At 44.7% G+C, this 16,966-nt stretch overlaps 1 protein-coding gene across 1 annotated transcript in view; it reads left to right on the forward strand.

The window, feature by feature from the left end:
- Positions 1–13,513, forward strand: part of SLC38A1 (solute carrier family 38 member 1) — a 37,570-nt gene extending 24,057 nt beyond the window's left edge. Inside the window, exons 7-16 of the mRNA XM_080634091.1 lie at positions 129–210; positions 1,381–1,463; positions 2,368–2,426; positions 2,559–2,684; positions 4,886–4,965; positions 6,111–6,211; positions 9,388–9,506; positions 10,058–10,199; positions 10,308–10,405; positions 11,753–13,513. Of these exons, the coding sequence (XP_080490217.1) occupies positions 129–210; positions 1,381–1,463; positions 2,368–2,426; positions 2,559–2,684; positions 4,886–4,965; positions 6,111–6,211; positions 9,388–9,506; positions 10,058–10,199; positions 10,308–10,405; positions 11,753–11,833 (971 nt within the window). The 3' untranslated portion in view covers positions 11,834–13,513. The remainder of the gene's footprint in view (positions 1–128; positions 211–1,380; positions 1,464–2,367; positions 2,427–2,558; positions 2,685–4,885; positions 4,966–6,110; positions 6,212–9,387; positions 9,507–10,057; positions 10,200–10,307; positions 10,406–11,752) is intronic.
- Positions 13,514–16,966: the final 3,453 nt, after the last annotated feature.

Here is a 16,966-nt window from a genome sequence, read left to right on the forward strand (position 1 = left end):
ATGGTCAATTATAGTTTGGGGTCTTCTGTCATCAGGCACTGATGTGGGAAAAGGTTCAGGATGCTTCTCTGTACTTGTTCCACAAAATATCTTACCTGTTTTCTAAACTGACTTTCTTCTTCCTCCAGCAATGTTGAGCTATCTCTTCATAGTCAAAAATGAGCTGCCTTCTGCCATAAACTTTCTAATGAGAAGAGAAGAAAATTTTTCGTAAGTTGAATTAATTTTGGTGGTTAGATTGTAGGATTTAATGCTGTGTAGATAAGTTGAAGCATATGTTTATAAAAGCTTTTAAGTATGGGATACTCTTTACATATGTCAAAGTAGATTTTCATAGGAATATCTCAGGGGGTTAATAAAAACCAAAACAAGTCTGGGAAGGAAAAGAGGATGAATAGGAAATGGAAGGTGAAGTCATCAGTAGTCACTCTCTTTGCACACCAGATGTCATGTAGAATTGTGGTCTATACAATCCTCTTATTATAGGATCCAGTCTTTTAGAGTTAGGCATCACCCTAAGATATTGGAAACAATGCATGTTTAAGATATCGTGCATTTCCCTGTGTCCTTAGCATCTTACAGAATTCTGCCCCTGAAGCACTGTCTGTAGTATGAAATTCTCTGTACTAGCATATGACAACAGCAGAATATTATACATAGGTTTCTGCCACTTAACCACTCCATGACATTTACCAGCTTCTTTAATAAGAGGAGTGATAAATATTCTTTGCACTGGGTTATATGGTGTGCTGTAGTACACAAAAAGAAAGCAGAGATCCCATTCCTCAGGCCTCCATACTAAATTGGACCAAACAGTGGAAATAGGTCATGCAGAATGTCACTGACACTGTCCCTTCTCCGCTTTCTTGCTTTCCAGCAGGATTCAAAGCACTTGGCTGGCAGGAGATATATGCTTGGGCTGGATAGTGCATGCCAGCCTGAAGGAGCCTGGTTTGCTGCTCCAAGCACATGCCCAGCTGGTTTAGCAAACAAATCTGGTGCCCCCCCCTGCCCCACTGAGCCGTATGTGTTGCCCTTTGCATGATCTTTCCTCCTCCTGGCAGGGTGGCTGGTATCAGGTTAGGGAGGGTGCTGTTCTGCCTCTCAGTCCCACTCACGGATATCAGCAGTAGGGTGACATTTTCCCTGGTGACTATGAAAATCTGCAGTACCTGAGTCAGAGCAGTGCCATGCTTTAAGGCCTGGATACTTAATGAGTCTACAGATCTTAGATGTGGCCCCCATCTCTCCTTCTGTAGGAGCTTGTAGGGTAAGGAGACCAAAGGTAATTCTGTAACTGCAGCAAAGAGGTTGACTGAGTGGGAGAAAAAACAGAGGATTTAAGGTGTGCTCATGGGTTCTTTCAATTCTTTTATACAGGGCATGGTACGTGGATGGGCGGATTCTTGTTGTCACAGTGACGTTTGGTATAATCCTCCCTTTATGTCTCCTTAAGAACTTAGGTAAGATGGAAATGTCATTGTGGGAATAAAATAAAGGAGCCCAGATATCATGCCACTGGCAGCCACACTGGCAACTCAACTAGAATAAAAAATAAATGCTCTCATTGTAATCTAAGCAGCCTCCCTGGTCCAGGAATAAGCTGTGTTTAAGCATCTTGGAACAAGTAAGCCTAAATTGTCACAGTGGTTGAACTTGGTATAGACCAGCTTCCTCCATACAGCTGTGGAAATTTACTGCTAAAGTTACAGTTAAGAGGGTCTTCATTTCATAAAGCAGCTCTGGTTTATGTGTGCCCTGTAAAAATAAGTTCACAAATTGTGAGATTACAAAAAATAACTTGTTTTTCGATCAGCATCGAAATTTTTAGTGGTGAGGTTAATTGGAGGCACTGGGCTTTGAAGATGTGTATTAAGGATTGCATTTTTCAGATGTGTTTGAGTCCATGGAGATGCCAGTAGGTACACAATGTACTTTTTAAGACCATGTAACAAGTTTTGGCACTGAAGTCCTGTTGGGATCTTCCTTCCCAGAAAATAGCCTACATTCAGCTGACGTGGCTCGTGTCAGGGAATCTGGGTCACATTCTGATTGCAGTTGCGCATTTTCAGGTTTCTTTCAATTATCACAGGCCCTTTCAAAAGTAAAAGTAGTTAAACTGCCATAAAGGTGACCCTCAGGAGGTCAAACCAGTCAGAGAAAAGCTCGGCTCTGTCTGAAAGCCACAAGGCTTGAGATATGGGAGACTCCCACCCTGGCAGGACATGGGTTTGTCCTGCCCAGAAGCTCACGATACCTATTAAGTGTATAACACATTCAGACTTCATGAAGCAGCAAAAAGAAGGAAAACCCAAGATATGGGTAAGGAAAATAATTTTGATGAGATTTCCTTTTCATTTCTTTCAGGGTATCTTGGCTATACCAGTGGATTTTCATTAAGCTGCATGGTATTTTTCCTGGTAGTGGTAAGTTCAGCTTGCTTTCTTCATTGGGTGACAGTCACTTGATAGGGTACTCACAATTTCCCTCATGTTTTGATTTTAGTTTGCTTTTTATTATTATTTTTAGCAATTACCTGTCTTCCACTCTTATTCTAGGTTATTTACAAGAAGTTTCAAATTCCCTGTGGTGGAGTGGAGCTAAATGCAACATCATCTAGCCTATCAAATAGCTCAGCATATGACAATATGTGTAAGCCAAAGTATGTTATCTTTAATTCCAAGGTATGTTTCTTTTTATAATACTTATTATTAATTCACATAACATATGCACCTATACCTCGTGTTCTTAGTCTGCTCAGCATCACGCTGGGCCTGATTCTCCATGCTTCCACTCGTGCTTCTTGCCCAGTCTTAAGGAGATGCCATGTTGAACGTCCCTCCGTGCCATCTAGCTCTCCTCCGGTAGTAGATGTGCCAAGGCTGTGAGCCCAAGCTACCACCAGACAACTAATGCTTTCTTTGGGAGATTTTTCCTTTCCACTGCTTCTCACTGTCCATGCTGGAATTGCGCCTTTAGGCTGTAGTAGAGCAGAGGCTGAGTAAGCCATTCCTGCATCCAAAGCCCAGAAGTTATCCCTCTGTCCTTCTGCAGACAAACCACTCCTTTGTGACAGGGTACATGTTTCTGTAGACATACAGTGAACTGGATTGCAAAAAGGATATAGTTGAAAGCTAATCCAGCAGAAATTTGATTGCCTTTCAGCTGGATGCTTTCCTTCATCACCACACAGCTGCAGGAAAAGCTGTGCCAAGAGAATGTGAAACAGCAACTGGCTGTAGCTGTGGGAGCAGGAGGATTGCTCCTGCCAGCTGTGCCAGGGCGCAGTGCTCATTAAACAGCACCTTATCCAGCAGGGTAGGTCCCCAAGGTGCTGCAAGCGCATCCATAGGGAATGCATGCGTATAGCATATGCATGCAAAATTTCATGTTTTCTAAATTAATCCTACCAGCTTCAATTGAAGAAGCCAACCCGAGCGCTTTTCTTTAGTTAGGGGTAGCAATGAGCCCAGATGCAGTGTGATGGACTAAGAATTCGTTAACCTGGAGTGCAATAGCAGCATAGGTGTAGGTATATACCTACATTGCCTACATATGTATATACAGTCTATACTATATATGTATACGTAGTCTCCTACAGTGTCAGCATTTGACTTGGAGTCAGTGGAGGCACATGGGAAGTATCAGTTCACCTGAACTGGGTGTGCTTGAGCTGAACTCTAGAGATCTGCCCTTGGAGCCAACAGTTTGCCAATCATTTGGGCGACTTTGGTGTGTGAGAGGAGACAGTTTCACAGAATCAGAGGGTGGCTGATGTTAGCAGGGACCTTTGGAGGGCCATCATCCGGTCCAAACTCCCTGCTCAAGCAGTACTGCCTAGAGCCGGTTGTCCAGTATTACATCCAGGCAACTTCTGAGCATCCTCACAGAGCATGCTATGAGTGAGGAAGAGGAGGCAGCACAGGCCTGGATGAGGCAGGATGGCTAGAAAGAGACCAGCGTATTTACTGGATGTGTCAGGCCTGCGGCATACCCCAGGATGGCTTCTGTGGGAAGGGGATGCCTGTGACCAGCACGAGTAGATCTCAGAGGGCTGGGTGGAGCTGCATGTAGGGATAGACTCATTTTGTCCTTGCAGGAGGACCTGTTTTTCATGCGATCTGTGTTCATACCCATTCCCAGGGGAGAATGGAAGTGCTTGGGCACTGAGATCATTTGTGAAACTTGGCTGTGTGCTGAGGACTGAAACCCACTCAGGTTTTTGGTGGAGAAGGGGGTGAGGTCCCCCCCAGAGGCCTCCTGCACTTCCTGGTGACGTAACGGTCTCTCTCTTTCCCCAAGGAAAAGCATGCTCCCTCCACAGCCCTCCTAGCCCTTTTGTTGGCCTGGGAAATGAAGGGACTCAGTCTGGTACCTTGAAATATCCATTTATTTGTAAGTTCTGCATTCCTGTTCTCTTTTCTTACAGTCTGGATATGGGCTTCCTCTTCAGGACTTCAGCCTTAGCACCACGGGTGCGCACCCCTCTCCATGCCAAGGCAGGGTAGCGTGGCGGTGACCCGCCATACATCCCTTGTACGCGTGACACTGTTCTAGTAGCGCTGGCAGTAGCTGGGCAGGGAAACCCATCCCAGGGAGCAAAGCCAGCGGCCGCGTGGCATCCAGCGCTGCGCTCTGCAAGCAGACTCAGCACTGTGCTGGCACGACCAAGGAGAAGGCTTTGTCCTCCCTTTGAGAGCGTGCTGCTTTCCATGCTTCATTAAACACGTGCCAATTGACAGGTCTTCTGCCTCTTCTGAAGGCTCTCAGCGTTGGGTTGAAGAGTCCAGAGAGGCGGGAGCTGAGGTAGTTGAACACGGATTGTGTCTTCACTCCACTGAGGGAAATGCTTCTTAACTTGTTCTCTGAAATTCTCTCTGAACAGACGGTGTACGCTTTGCCCACCATTGCTTTTGCGTTTGTGTGCCACCCGTCAGTCCTCCCGATTTACAGCGAACTTAAAGAGTAAGCCTTCCTCTTCTTTTATTTTCCCCTCTTAATTGTTTTGAACTGCTTTACATGGAAAACTTTAGCTCAGAGGTGCTCTGAGTCATTGCTGCCATTCACAGGAGATGTGCTTTAATAACACCCAACAAGCCAACAAGCGTGGCTGGCAGATAGGAAACGGGGCCCCCAGGCGTGCCGCTGGGGCGCAGGGAGGGAGCCTGAGGATAATGCAATACTTTGGGAGTTTTCTCTGGAAGTACACGGCATCCTGATGGGGAGAGCCAAGTCGTGCCGGTTGTTATTTGGCACTGGAGAGAGGTGTGTGTTCAGCTGATGGTGTTTGTTCCAGTGCAACTAAAAATGTGTTGTGGTAGCAGGAAAAACAAAGTGCTTTCAGCCTCCCCTGTACTAAAAGACCTTTGCCAGTATGGCTGTCTCACTGACGCCTGCACTAGGCAGGGCTGTGGGGACCTGGCAGCTGGCCCTGCTGTGACACTGCTGGTGGCTCCGGGGGAGAGGTTGGGTCAGTCAGATCCATGGATGCCCTCAGGTCCCAGCCACTTGCTGGGTGGTTGGAGTGTCAGGTGTCTTCAGCAGGTTCCCAGGGGCCTATTTAGGGCATCCCTGTGGGAATTTAAGTCAAGTTTAGGTACTGGAGTGTGAATATTTCAGAACAAATATCTAAAAATGAAATGTTTGCATTTAACCTATTTTATGGGTCCACAGTGGTCTGCATGCGTTCATGATTTGCTACCCATAGGGACACAAATGTTGCTCTGCAAACATTCAGAATGTGTTTCTGTCCCCTCTGTATAATTTCACTTCTACTTGATTTTGACCTGTTTATTTAATTACTGAAGTGTTTAAGGGCCATCCGTCTCTAACCAGCTTCAACTCTTCACTGTTTAAGAGGGTATGGCCTGGGAGCAGAGCCACAGAGTGGGCTCGCCATCTCTTGACCTAAACCCCAAGGAGGGTCCATTTCCCCAGTCCTTCTCTTTCTTGTGCAGCTGTCAATGAATTCCTGTTTTAAATGCAAATGCATTCATAAGTCTCTCCTGAATTACCACTTTTATGCAGAGGCTTAATAAATTTTTAAACAGCCATTGAAAAATCCAGCCTAACCATTTTTATGTGTTCTCCTTCTTTTCTTCTTTCTCCAGCCGTTCACAGAAAAAAATGCAGTTGGTTTCAAATATCTCATTTTTTGCCATGTTTGTGATGTACTTTATGACTGCCATATTTGGCTATTTGACTTTCTACGGTAAGTATGCAGTTCTTTACTGATCAAAGTAGAAAGGGAATACATGTGAAATCAATAGCGTATCCCAGCTGGAGAGAAAAGTCCCATCTAGTTGCATTAAAATACTCAAATAATTTTCCTTGACGTTTTCATATTGGAGATACAAATCTTTTCCTCTTTTTCCCCTATAGATGAAAAGCACAAGTGAACGTATTATTTGCAAAAGGCATATTCAGAACACGAGGGAGAGATTGGTTTAACAGCATTGGGGATTAGCTGGGCCCCACTAAGATTTTCATTCTGAGGTCCTCAAATGAATGTTGTGTGCACTGGAAGTGATTGAAGCATGGCGTATCTGCATAAAATGAGACAGATCTGAGAGCAGGTCCTAGGAAATGAGTATCAAATTAGCCATCACAGCTTTTTTATGTCCTTATTGACGCTTTTATCATAGAGGTGAAGGACCAAATGTTTTCCCTGCATCCCTAGAGCTGACCCCTCCAAGCCTTGATTAAATAAACTGGCAGTGAAGATGGGGAAGCTTTGAGAGTTGTCCCAGCTCAGCTGCCATAGGATGGTTATTTCAGTGTTTGAGACTTGCACCCTCTCTCTTTTCACGCATATCAAGTCATAAACAAATTACGTTGTATCACTAAAGGATACAACATGTATCCCCTAAAGGCAAAAGTATTAAGTAAAGCAGGATAAAATATGAGTGTTGCCCAGGAAGCTACTCCCCTGTCCCAGTATAACAGGAATGTTGAGTAGTAGTGTCTTTTTTCCATGAGCCATTAAGGGGTTACAAGACAGATGACAAAGTTGATGTTTGCCTTTTACTTCAGAGTCACCAATAGGTCATGAGTCTTCTCCACCCTATTCCAAATAACCTTTTTGTTACGATCTCCTCCTTGATACCGCTCCTTGTGAGCCACGTGTTGCAAGAGAAAGCAAATAAGCAAATACGAAATGTGGCTTTTTTTTCTCCCCAAAGGTGTATCTGTCTCATAATTGTTTTCTTTCATTCCGATGATGAGGCCTTGAGTCTGCATGCATTGAAGTAACTTGAGGTCATCTGTTCTAACTTTCCCAATACAACCGCAAACCCTCTGCAAGTGACAACCACAACAGCCGTTCTCATCCAACTGCTCCCATCTAACACGTTTTTGTAGAAGCGGATCAAATTAGCAGCCCCGGGGAGCAAGTGGGTGTAAATCAGCACGGACCCCTTCGCTTTGGCAGGGAGGAGATTCTGATGTGATTGCCCCAGGGATCTGAGGAGGCAGATCCGTGGCGCTCCTCTCTGGGAATCTCCCACACCCCTCAAGGACGAGGGTCTGGAGTCCATGGAGGAGGTAGGGGCTGCGTCCTTCTGGCCCCCCCGAGGGGGAATGGCGGAGGAATCCCTGGGTGTCTCGTGTGCCTCTCCCCATGTCAGGCATCCCCGCTTCCCAGCACCAAGAGCGTGCGGGTGGAAGCTGTGCGGCTCTGCTGTGGCTTCTGCAATGGTCAGTGCCATGGCAGGCAGCAAAGAACACACTGAGGGAATACAGAATTCCTCTACTTTGATCCTTCTTCCCCTTTAGACTGACGAGACCTTACCTTTCATATGTTCACTTACAGTTTTCTAACCCTCTTCTCTACCCTTACCTGGATAAGAACATTTTTTATTGTGGCCATTTCTTCTTTACACCAGTAGTACTTGTCTGTTTGCTGTGTTCTCGAAAGTGTTGCAGTGATGACTATATTTACATTGCAGAATTACAGAAAAGAGGTGTTTTTCTTCCCCTAAAAGGTCACAGTGTGGTTGGGCTCTGTGGTGTATCTAGCTGAAAGGAAAACAGACCTTCAACTGTAAGCCTTGCCCTTCACTTCCTACCTGGCTGCAGTCCGTGAGCGGTACAGAAGTTGCAGTCTGTGCTTACAGGAGCAGAGTAAGCTCTGTGTTGCAGAAGCTGTGCATGTGCCCGGCTTGAAAACCCCACTCCTAATCTGCAGGGAGGTGGGAGAGTGTTTTCTTTCTCCTGGTGGGGATTCAAGCACTGTGTAGGTGGTGTTGACCTGTGTAGGTGGTGTTGACCTCTCACCAGAAGGGTGTCCTGGGGGGAGCGCAGGCATTTCACCACAGGACAGATCCCTCTGCCTCCAGGAGCACATGAGGTTTACCAAGTGCCAAAGCTTTTAAATTAGATGTGGCTGCCGAGCTCACTTTAAGGACTTTGCTTTAAGAGCTGTTACGTTTTACCAGCAGCTTTCTAAGATTAGCAGTCAGAAACAAAACATGAGCCTAAAACGGGGCAGCGAGTATGTTTTGTGGTGTGCTTAACTGCTGCCCCCTTAGGTTATTGCTCCTAGATATTTGAAAGTTGCAAAGCAAACACATAGGTCCCTCAGCAACTTGGTTTTCCTGCTGGTTAGCACACACAGAACCGTTCTGTGCTATTTACCACAGCTGCAAGGAACCATTTTTGCAGGAGGTTGTGTTAAAACACTGCCAGTGCCTGCACATTAGGCACCCCCCGTGATTTATGTCGGCTGCTGGGGCCAAGCTGCAGGCACTGCTGGGGGATGGCATGTTCAAGGGAGGAAACCATCAGGGCAGCCCTCAGAGTTGCTGCTGAGGGATTTGAGTGCAAATGTCAGAGCATCCCACTGACAGCTGACCCCAGATAGGCTTTGTTCTTGGCTGAGAACAGGGACACTGCTTTTCACTGGAGGTTTATTTGCTGTTTAGATTAATTTAGCTCAAAACCTTGTGGTTTATATTAAGTTCAGCAGTTGCAGTGCATGTGGTTATTTTTATATCATTTGAAACTTAAAAAGAAAAAAAGCCCACAGAACTAATTAGAAATAGCTTATTTCACTTTACTTATTTTTTCATATATGTATAAGTGTAAGCAAGCTTTTGTGTATGTCTCACTGTTGTCTTTCCTACAGTGAAAATTACCTTAGACTTAGGCATGTGCTGTCTTGAATTAAGATGCATTCCTAAATCAGGCCTCCAAAGGATTAATCTGGAATAATGGGATCATTGGGATTTGGTTCAAAGCACTGTTTTAACTCAAGAATGTTTCATTCCATACTCTTTTTGTTCGCAGATAAATCACTTGTTTTTCAAGAAGGCTGTTGTTAAGCAATGATTTTTGTGAACAAATTGCCTGTTTGCTAGCACACACTTACCTTAACTGTCTTTCCCATAGACGCTGTGCAGTCAGATCTGCTTCACAAGTACCAGAGCAAAGATGACATCCTCATCCTGACCGTGCGCTTGGCTGTGATCGTTGCAGTGATACTCACAGTGCCAGTGCTGTTTTTCACTGTAAGTAAAGAAGCTCCACACGGTTTGGCAGTCGGTAACAGCTGTACACGGTGCGTTACTTCAAACCACAGATCAGCAGTTGCTGAGACAGTGATGTGACAGCTACAGAAGGGGCTTGAGCCTGGATCTGTCTTTTCCCACACCAGACTCCCACCAACTTCTAGAGAAGTTCTCCCTGCAGGAAACAAATTAATCGCTTTTTGGTCTTAAATCTGTTTTAAATTGAATCCACAAGTGCCTTCTTTTATTTCACATGACTTCACTGGAGCAGGCTCAGGGGTGAAGTTCATTTTTAAGTGCAGAAGGATCCCAAAGGCATGTTGGAAAGAGAGGAATATCCTGCTGCAGATGCATATATACCTATAGTTTTGAAATACCAGATTGATTTTAAGGATTTTTTCAAAGGATGTTGCATCAGAGACCCCTGAGTTTCTGACAGGTCTATGCAGAACTTGTTGGCACATGAAGAGCCTGTTAAAATAAACACGGCAAGCTTTGAATTGGCTTGTAGAATATTCCTGACAGAGAACTGTTTCTCTCTCTTCCTACAGGTGCGTTCATCGTTATTTGAGCTGGCTAGAAAAACAAAATTTGACTTATGCCGCCATGTTTTGGTTACTGTTGTTCTTTTGGTTATCATCAACCTGCTAGTCATTTTTATCCCAACCATGAAGGATATTTTCGGAGTTGTAGGTACAGTATCCTGGTTTTGTACTACTAATAAAAGTCTGTTGCTAATCAGCAACACAATAATTAGCTGTGGCTGACAGCTAACAAGACTCATGTATTTGAATTTTGCAGGGGTCACTTCTGCCAACATGCTGATTTTCATTCTTCCTTCATCGTTGTATTTAAAAATTAAACAGCAGGATGGATCAAAGTTGACTCAGAGGATTTGGGTATGCATTCCTTTCCCATCATAGAATCATAGAAGAGTTAGGGTTGGAAAGGACCTTAAGATCATCTAGTTCCAACCCCCCTGCCATGGGCAGGGACACCTCACACTAAACCATGTCACCCAAGGCCTCATCCAACCTGGCCTTGGACACCGCCAGGGATGGAGCATTCACAGCTTCCCTGGGCAACCCATTCCAGTGCCTCACCACCCTCACAGTAAAGAATTTCTTCCTTATATCCAATCTAAACTTCCCCTGTTTAAGTTTTAACCCATTACCCCTTGTCCTGTCACTACAGTCCCTGATGAATAGCCCCTCCCCAGCATCCCTATAGCCCCCCTTCAGATACTGGAAGGCTGCTATGAGGTCTCCAGCACAACTCCTTCGTCTTGTCATTGCTTGTAACGTGCTAGATGCAAAGTGTACCTAATGTGAACATATGTGTGAGCTGGTTGACATTACTTTCCCTCCTTACTTCAGTCAGTTAGGACCTGTGCTTCTTGCCCTTCCCCTTTGCTCACCCTGCAGGTCTCCTTGTGAAGGGGCCATACCACGGCGCGCACCTTGTGTGCTGGGGGACCCTTCCCTGTGGGGCTAGGGGCTCACACGCAGCAGCTATAGCTGTCAGCAGGGTACAGATACCCTTCCAGCCCGCTTCAGCAAACCTTTCAGCCCAGCAAGCTTCCTCCATTTCTGTGTGTTGTTCCAGAAAGCATGCAAAGCACTATGTGGTGTTCCACATGGTTTTAATGGACCTGAGTCAGACCTACGGTGCTTCCAGCAGAAGCAGCCAGCTAACATGCTAGCCCTATGGCATGCATGAGCAAATGGGAATGGCCTTGGAAAGATTGGAGCTGTAGCTGAAAAGATGCAACACTCCCATGTATTCCCAGTCTAACAGTGTGCGCTGGAATCATTGTAAGGTCAGACCTTCCTGCTCTGAGCAGACAGTCGTGTCTCACTTGTGGATCCATCCACAGACTCAAAGACAAAAGGGCTGAACTTCAGTGGACACATACTGGACATGTATTGGACTCTTCTAGTGGGAAGAGTATACCTATTTCTGTGAGGCTTTGCAAAGAGCAGAACAATCTCACTTCATTCTCTTCAGGGATGATCAGTATTTAAGAAATGAATTGAAGGGAGAAAAAAATTGGTCTTGGTGTTCAGCAAGTAATTATTAATGATGCTAATCTCTTTAATTATCTGTGGGTCTTGTCTCTACCAGAAGTGCTATTCCATTTTAGCTGATAGCTTTGATACCACACCTTGTAAATCTCCTTAAGTTAACATAGTTGAATTAATTGTCCTTTCTTGTAATTCATTAATTTCCTCTCCTTTCTGTTGCAGGCTTCTCTTTTCTTGGCACTGGGGATATTGTTTTCCCTAGTGAGCATTCCCTTGGTCATCTATGACTGGGTACAATCATGAGGCAGTGCCGAAGGCCGCTGAAGTTCACCTCCTGAAGACACCCCTGTTTGCTACACACCAAAATCGCAACCATCCGTTCTGTTATCTATCCCATCTTTTGTGAGTTCACTCAAATCAAATCCAGTAATGATTATCCAGTACTGAAAATACTGTTAGAAAATAGACCCGTTTTCCTGTCACTCTGTCCCCCAGTACTGCATTATCAGATCAGCGCTGAGTCTGTGTTAATTGTGTGTAAGACTGTACCAGAGCACTGCTCATAGGAATTCATCACAATTAATTTGTTTCCCCTCTTCCACCCATGAATTGCATTGTTCCTTGATTATCCTTAACTCTTCAGCCATAAGCTCTGCTCTTTTAGAGCAGCAGTGCCTGTTGTTATCAGTCCCAACCGGAGTGATGTCTGCTCACACCCTTTCCCTCCCATCTTTTAGCCAGAGCTCTGCTCTCCAACTCTGCCCATCTGGTTTTTCAGTTTGTTGGTTTGTTCTGTTTCTGTTTCATGCACCATTTGCCTCACTGGATAAAGTGTAGCATTCTGGATATGTGCACAAAAAGCATTATGAGAGCATAAATTAGCGTTTTATAAGCGTAGGTCCTAAATTTGGTGCTTCTCTCTGATGTTCTGGTGGGGAAACCAGCCCCAGGGCTTGGCCATGATGTGGTTTTGGGGAACAGACCCGTATGTGTGTGTGTGTCTTGTAACGGGGTGCAGGGAGCAGAAGAAAGATGGCCAGCAAGACGTTCCCTTGGCACACTTCAGCTGAAGCCTGACCAGAACTAGGCTTTACCCCAAACCATGAGTACTTCAGCCTGATGAGAAGCAGATGCTCCAAGATATCCATAGGAAGTCTGTGCTTTCTTCAGCATTAAGCTGTTTACTGATGCCCCACATCCCTCAGAAAAAAAGAGACAAGCTCCAGTTTTATCAAAACCTACGCATTTAATCATACCTCATGTCTTTTCCATTCTGGGATTCATGTGTACATACCTTATTGAGATAGGCTCCTCCATTGTGTCTTACCCTCCTCCCACTGAAGTCAGCGGGGTTTTTGACAGCAGTGGGAGCAGGATTTGACTCACCCTGCCAAACTGCTGGATTTCTAATGGAAATTGAGATCTGTAACATTTCTTTTAAAAAAAAAAAAAAAAACAGAAACACTTTTTATACTTAAAATGTTTCATTTACATTTCTCATTGATCCTCCATAACAGTTAAAGACAAGACATTCAATTACTACTAGCAGAAACACTGTAACTTGCATCTGTTGTCCACAAAATAAGCATTTGCCTAATGCCTTATAGCTGGTGTAGAGAATTACTTGTAGAGACTCAAATGCTAAGCAGGTGATTGTCACCCATCCGGAGCAGACGTCTTCTGTTAGTGCACTGCCAGCAGCATAAACGTGTTCATTTTGTGTCATTCACCATGTGAGCTAAAAAGCGTCTCAAACTACGAACCCAGCTCCCACTGAAAGAACGGATGCTAAAGGGAGCCCTGCTTCATGCCTGAGGGCAGAGTGATGCCCTCGGAATGCTCGAGCCATATCTGCCAGTATGCAGTGACCCTCTTGTTCCCAGTAGCTGGTTCATTGCCGACTCCCATTGTTAAAGGAGACTGTCGTCAGCTGTGGGGAACCTGTCATTGCAGCTTGCTCTTTTTAAGGTTAGGGATGAAGAATTTGGGATCTTGGGATTTCTGTGAGCTGTTGAATTGCCTCAGTTGCCATGCCTTGTTCTGCACGGCTTGAAGTCACTGAGAGACCACAGAGCACTTCTCAGGACCTTGAAAGTTGGCTTCTAAGGGTAACATCCAGAGAGGTTAGTTTGGGGCCTTCTTTGGAATTTGGGCATTGAGATGCAGAATGTTCATGCTGCAGAAACTAAGCCTAATAAACCCAACCTGTAGATCTGTATCTCAGCTTAGGCAGCGAGGTGCCCAGCTCTGCCAGTACTCCACTGTGATCCAGAAATAAGGCAGAGCGGACTCCGCAGTCTGACCGAGTCCTCAGAGTAGCCCAGCAGCAAGAACAAAACTGGAATCCTCCTTCCTTGCAGCAAAGTGACCTGGTAGACTGCAGAGTGCAGGTTCTCCCTCCTGGCGCTCAGACCTTCACTGACAGGCTCCCAGCAAGGTCTCCAGTGCAGCATCCCTCCTCCCAGGTATCCCACAGCCCAGCATTTAACACACAAACTGCTGAGCTACCTGGGACCCCTGGGTTAAGGTCCTGAGCTTTCCTGCAGCTGGTTTCCAGTTGCCTGCAATGGTTCATGTCATCAGTTCCCTCTGTGCTGACTCTTTATGAGGCTGATCCCTGCCCTTATTCACAGAGAGGTCCATATCACAGCCCATGAGGCCAGGTATTCAAGCTCTGGAGAGAAGAACCTGTGTTTGGTTCCCATCTCCTTGCAGCTCATTCCAGACATCTTCCTAGCTCAGGATGTAAGTCTGTGTCTCCCCTCTTGCAGGCATCCAATGCTCCCTGGTCAGTGCAGCAGGAGCCGAGCATCTCACTCTGTTCTCTGACTCAGCTTGCTGGGGTCACATTTCAGGTTTTGAGGTGCCTTATAATCTCTCTGGATCTTACCCTGAAAAACCTAACTCAGACCTGAGAAGGCTTTACAGTGTTATCCTCAAGATGCTCCAGGCTTTCCTCCCTTCTTCGTTCTTCTACTACTGATTTATGAGCGGAACAGCTCTGTGCATCAGGGGGTTGTGAGAGAGAAGATCCTGGGAGCAACTTTCAAGTAGCTGGGTATGAGCTAGAGGTCTGATCTGCTGCACGGGGTCCCAGCAAGGTCACAACTGCAACATCTGCCTCCCACAGTCCCCCAGGTGGTCCGTAGACCCTGTTTAAAATACCAACCATTGAGTTTTGGCACCCAGCTTCCTTCAACGTGAAGGGCTGTTTGGTGACTGATTGCTCCTTGCATCTTCCCAAATTTCCTCCATCACTATCCATCTCTCTCTTTGCTATTCTGCCTTCTCCTTTTTCCCAGTTTATTTGTATATGGGAGTTTTACTGGATAAATAGGGAGACGAATGAGCTGGGTGTGTGCATAGAGTGAAATTACCCAAGTTACTGGACTATCAAAGTATATCTTAGATACTGAAAAATAGACACCCAAAATATTGAGTCTTTAAACAGACTTTGTTTCTGGGTCTCTGAAAAAAAAAACCAAACAAAAAAAAAGAGGGAATTTTTCTGAGACTGATTTACTGGCATCATATTTATAGATATTTATGGAAAAGAATCATGTGTTTATTGATGTCTGTGGTAATGAACGTGAAATAACGTGCTTTTTGTTTTCTCATCAGGTTTATACATTCTTAACAGAATGCAATAGACCCTGCTGTAACTGTCAACATCAGTGATGGATGACAATATTTGTATGAGGTTATCTGTAAAATGTACTGCTGTTATTCAGTTCATTTGGAATAGTGAACTTGTAGCCAACGATGTACGAGTCCCACATTTTAGCTAGGATTTTAAGAGCACAGTGAAATGCTGTAGGAGTTTCTCTGTTGTTAAATTAATAGGATCCAGAGTACCGTATCTACTTAGTAGGTGGTAGCATGCTTTCTTTTCATAGAGAGTTTATCACTATTGTGAGCACTGCAAATGTCATAGACTGGATGGAAAATTGCTCCTAATAACTACAAAATAGTTTTTAATTCTCGTTTGCGTAGTAGCAGCAATTCAGTGGTAAGGAACAAGGAAGGAGTAATTAGAAGCAGGGGCTCCTAATAAGATCATAGGTATTAATCCTACACTTAAAAGACGGCCTTGCTGCCTCTCCTAGTCCACAGCACATTGCAAAGAAAATAGTCATGAGCTTAAAGCACCTTGACAGTTGCAGAATACAGCTGCCCTTCTCTGTCCGATGACAAACACACCTAGTAAGTAAAACACAGTAAATGGTTATTTGAGAGCAACATCTTGGGAGCAGTGACGTCTCTGGGTGATGCTTGCTCCTGGTCTGAGGGGCCAGTGCCAAATCCATGTGCTGGCACAGACCTGTTAGGGCTGAGATGGGCTGAGTGGTGCCTGGCACAGGGCAGAATGGCCAGTCTCACCCTGCGAGGTCAGGGATTGGGATGCCCATTCACTCCCGAGGGCTGCTTTCCTGAGCCACATACCAACCCACAGCTTGTGCTCCATTTGCAACAGGTCACGTGTAAATGCAGGTTGGATGATACATGGATTGAGTCTGTACATCTGCCTTACAGTGCATAAGCACCACAGCTCTCTCTGATATCAATTATTAACAGTAACAATTAATGGTATCTGTAGCTTATCTTCAAATGAGTAAGTTTCTTTGCTTGAACCTTACATTAAGGCTAAAGAGCATCTTGGTCAAAACAAAACTCTTTCCATGTGGTGGTATCCCACCTCCAGTCCTACCGTCCCACCCCAGTGCCTGTAGGAGAAAGGCACAGCAGAATGTACTCAGCTCTATCAGCAGCTCGACAAGATGCTTTATTGCCTGGCGCCAAGGTGCTTTCTTAAACAATTCCCCAGAGCCCTTGGCATCAGGAAGATCCTTATTTCCTATAACTTACACAAAGAATGTTTTATTTGTAGCTAATGTAAGGATTTCTGTAACAAACTGTGAAAAAAAAAAAGAAGAGAAAATGAATTAATAAAAAGTACAGGGCTGGAAAGGTCTAGAATTCACAAATTGTACACATGCCTGTGTTACTGAAGACAAATCTATGCAGTTGTGTTGTATTGTAGGAAGTTTCATTTTTATGTACATATATATATTGTAAATAAATAGGATGCTGTATATTTTTGCAGTTGTTTATCCCCTATGATATAGAAGTGTTGAGATAGGCTCTGCATATTACAAATAATTTTAATAGAAATACAAATACTTTAGCTTCTGAATTAGCAAAATGTGTATCCTTTCCTTTTTCCCAAGAGATCACATGTTAAATCCTAAACTTGAAATTATAATTACATCGCTAATGTAACAAGAAAAGAGAAATATAAGCTCCAATGAAATTGTTAGGATTAATTCCACTGCACGACTCCCTGTTTTCTCAACAGCAAGTTAGCCAGTCTTCCTGCTGGGTAAAATATGTCCCCTGTAAAGGGCCCCTTTGGTACCCAGGTACCTGTTACGTCCT

This window comes from Psittacula echo, assembly GCF_963264785.1.
Source record: "Psittacula echo genome assembly, chromosome: 1".
In the NCBI taxonomy this organism is placed as follows: domain Eukaryota; kingdom Metazoa; phylum Chordata; class Aves; order Psittaciformes; family Psittacidae; genus Psittacula; species Psittacula echo.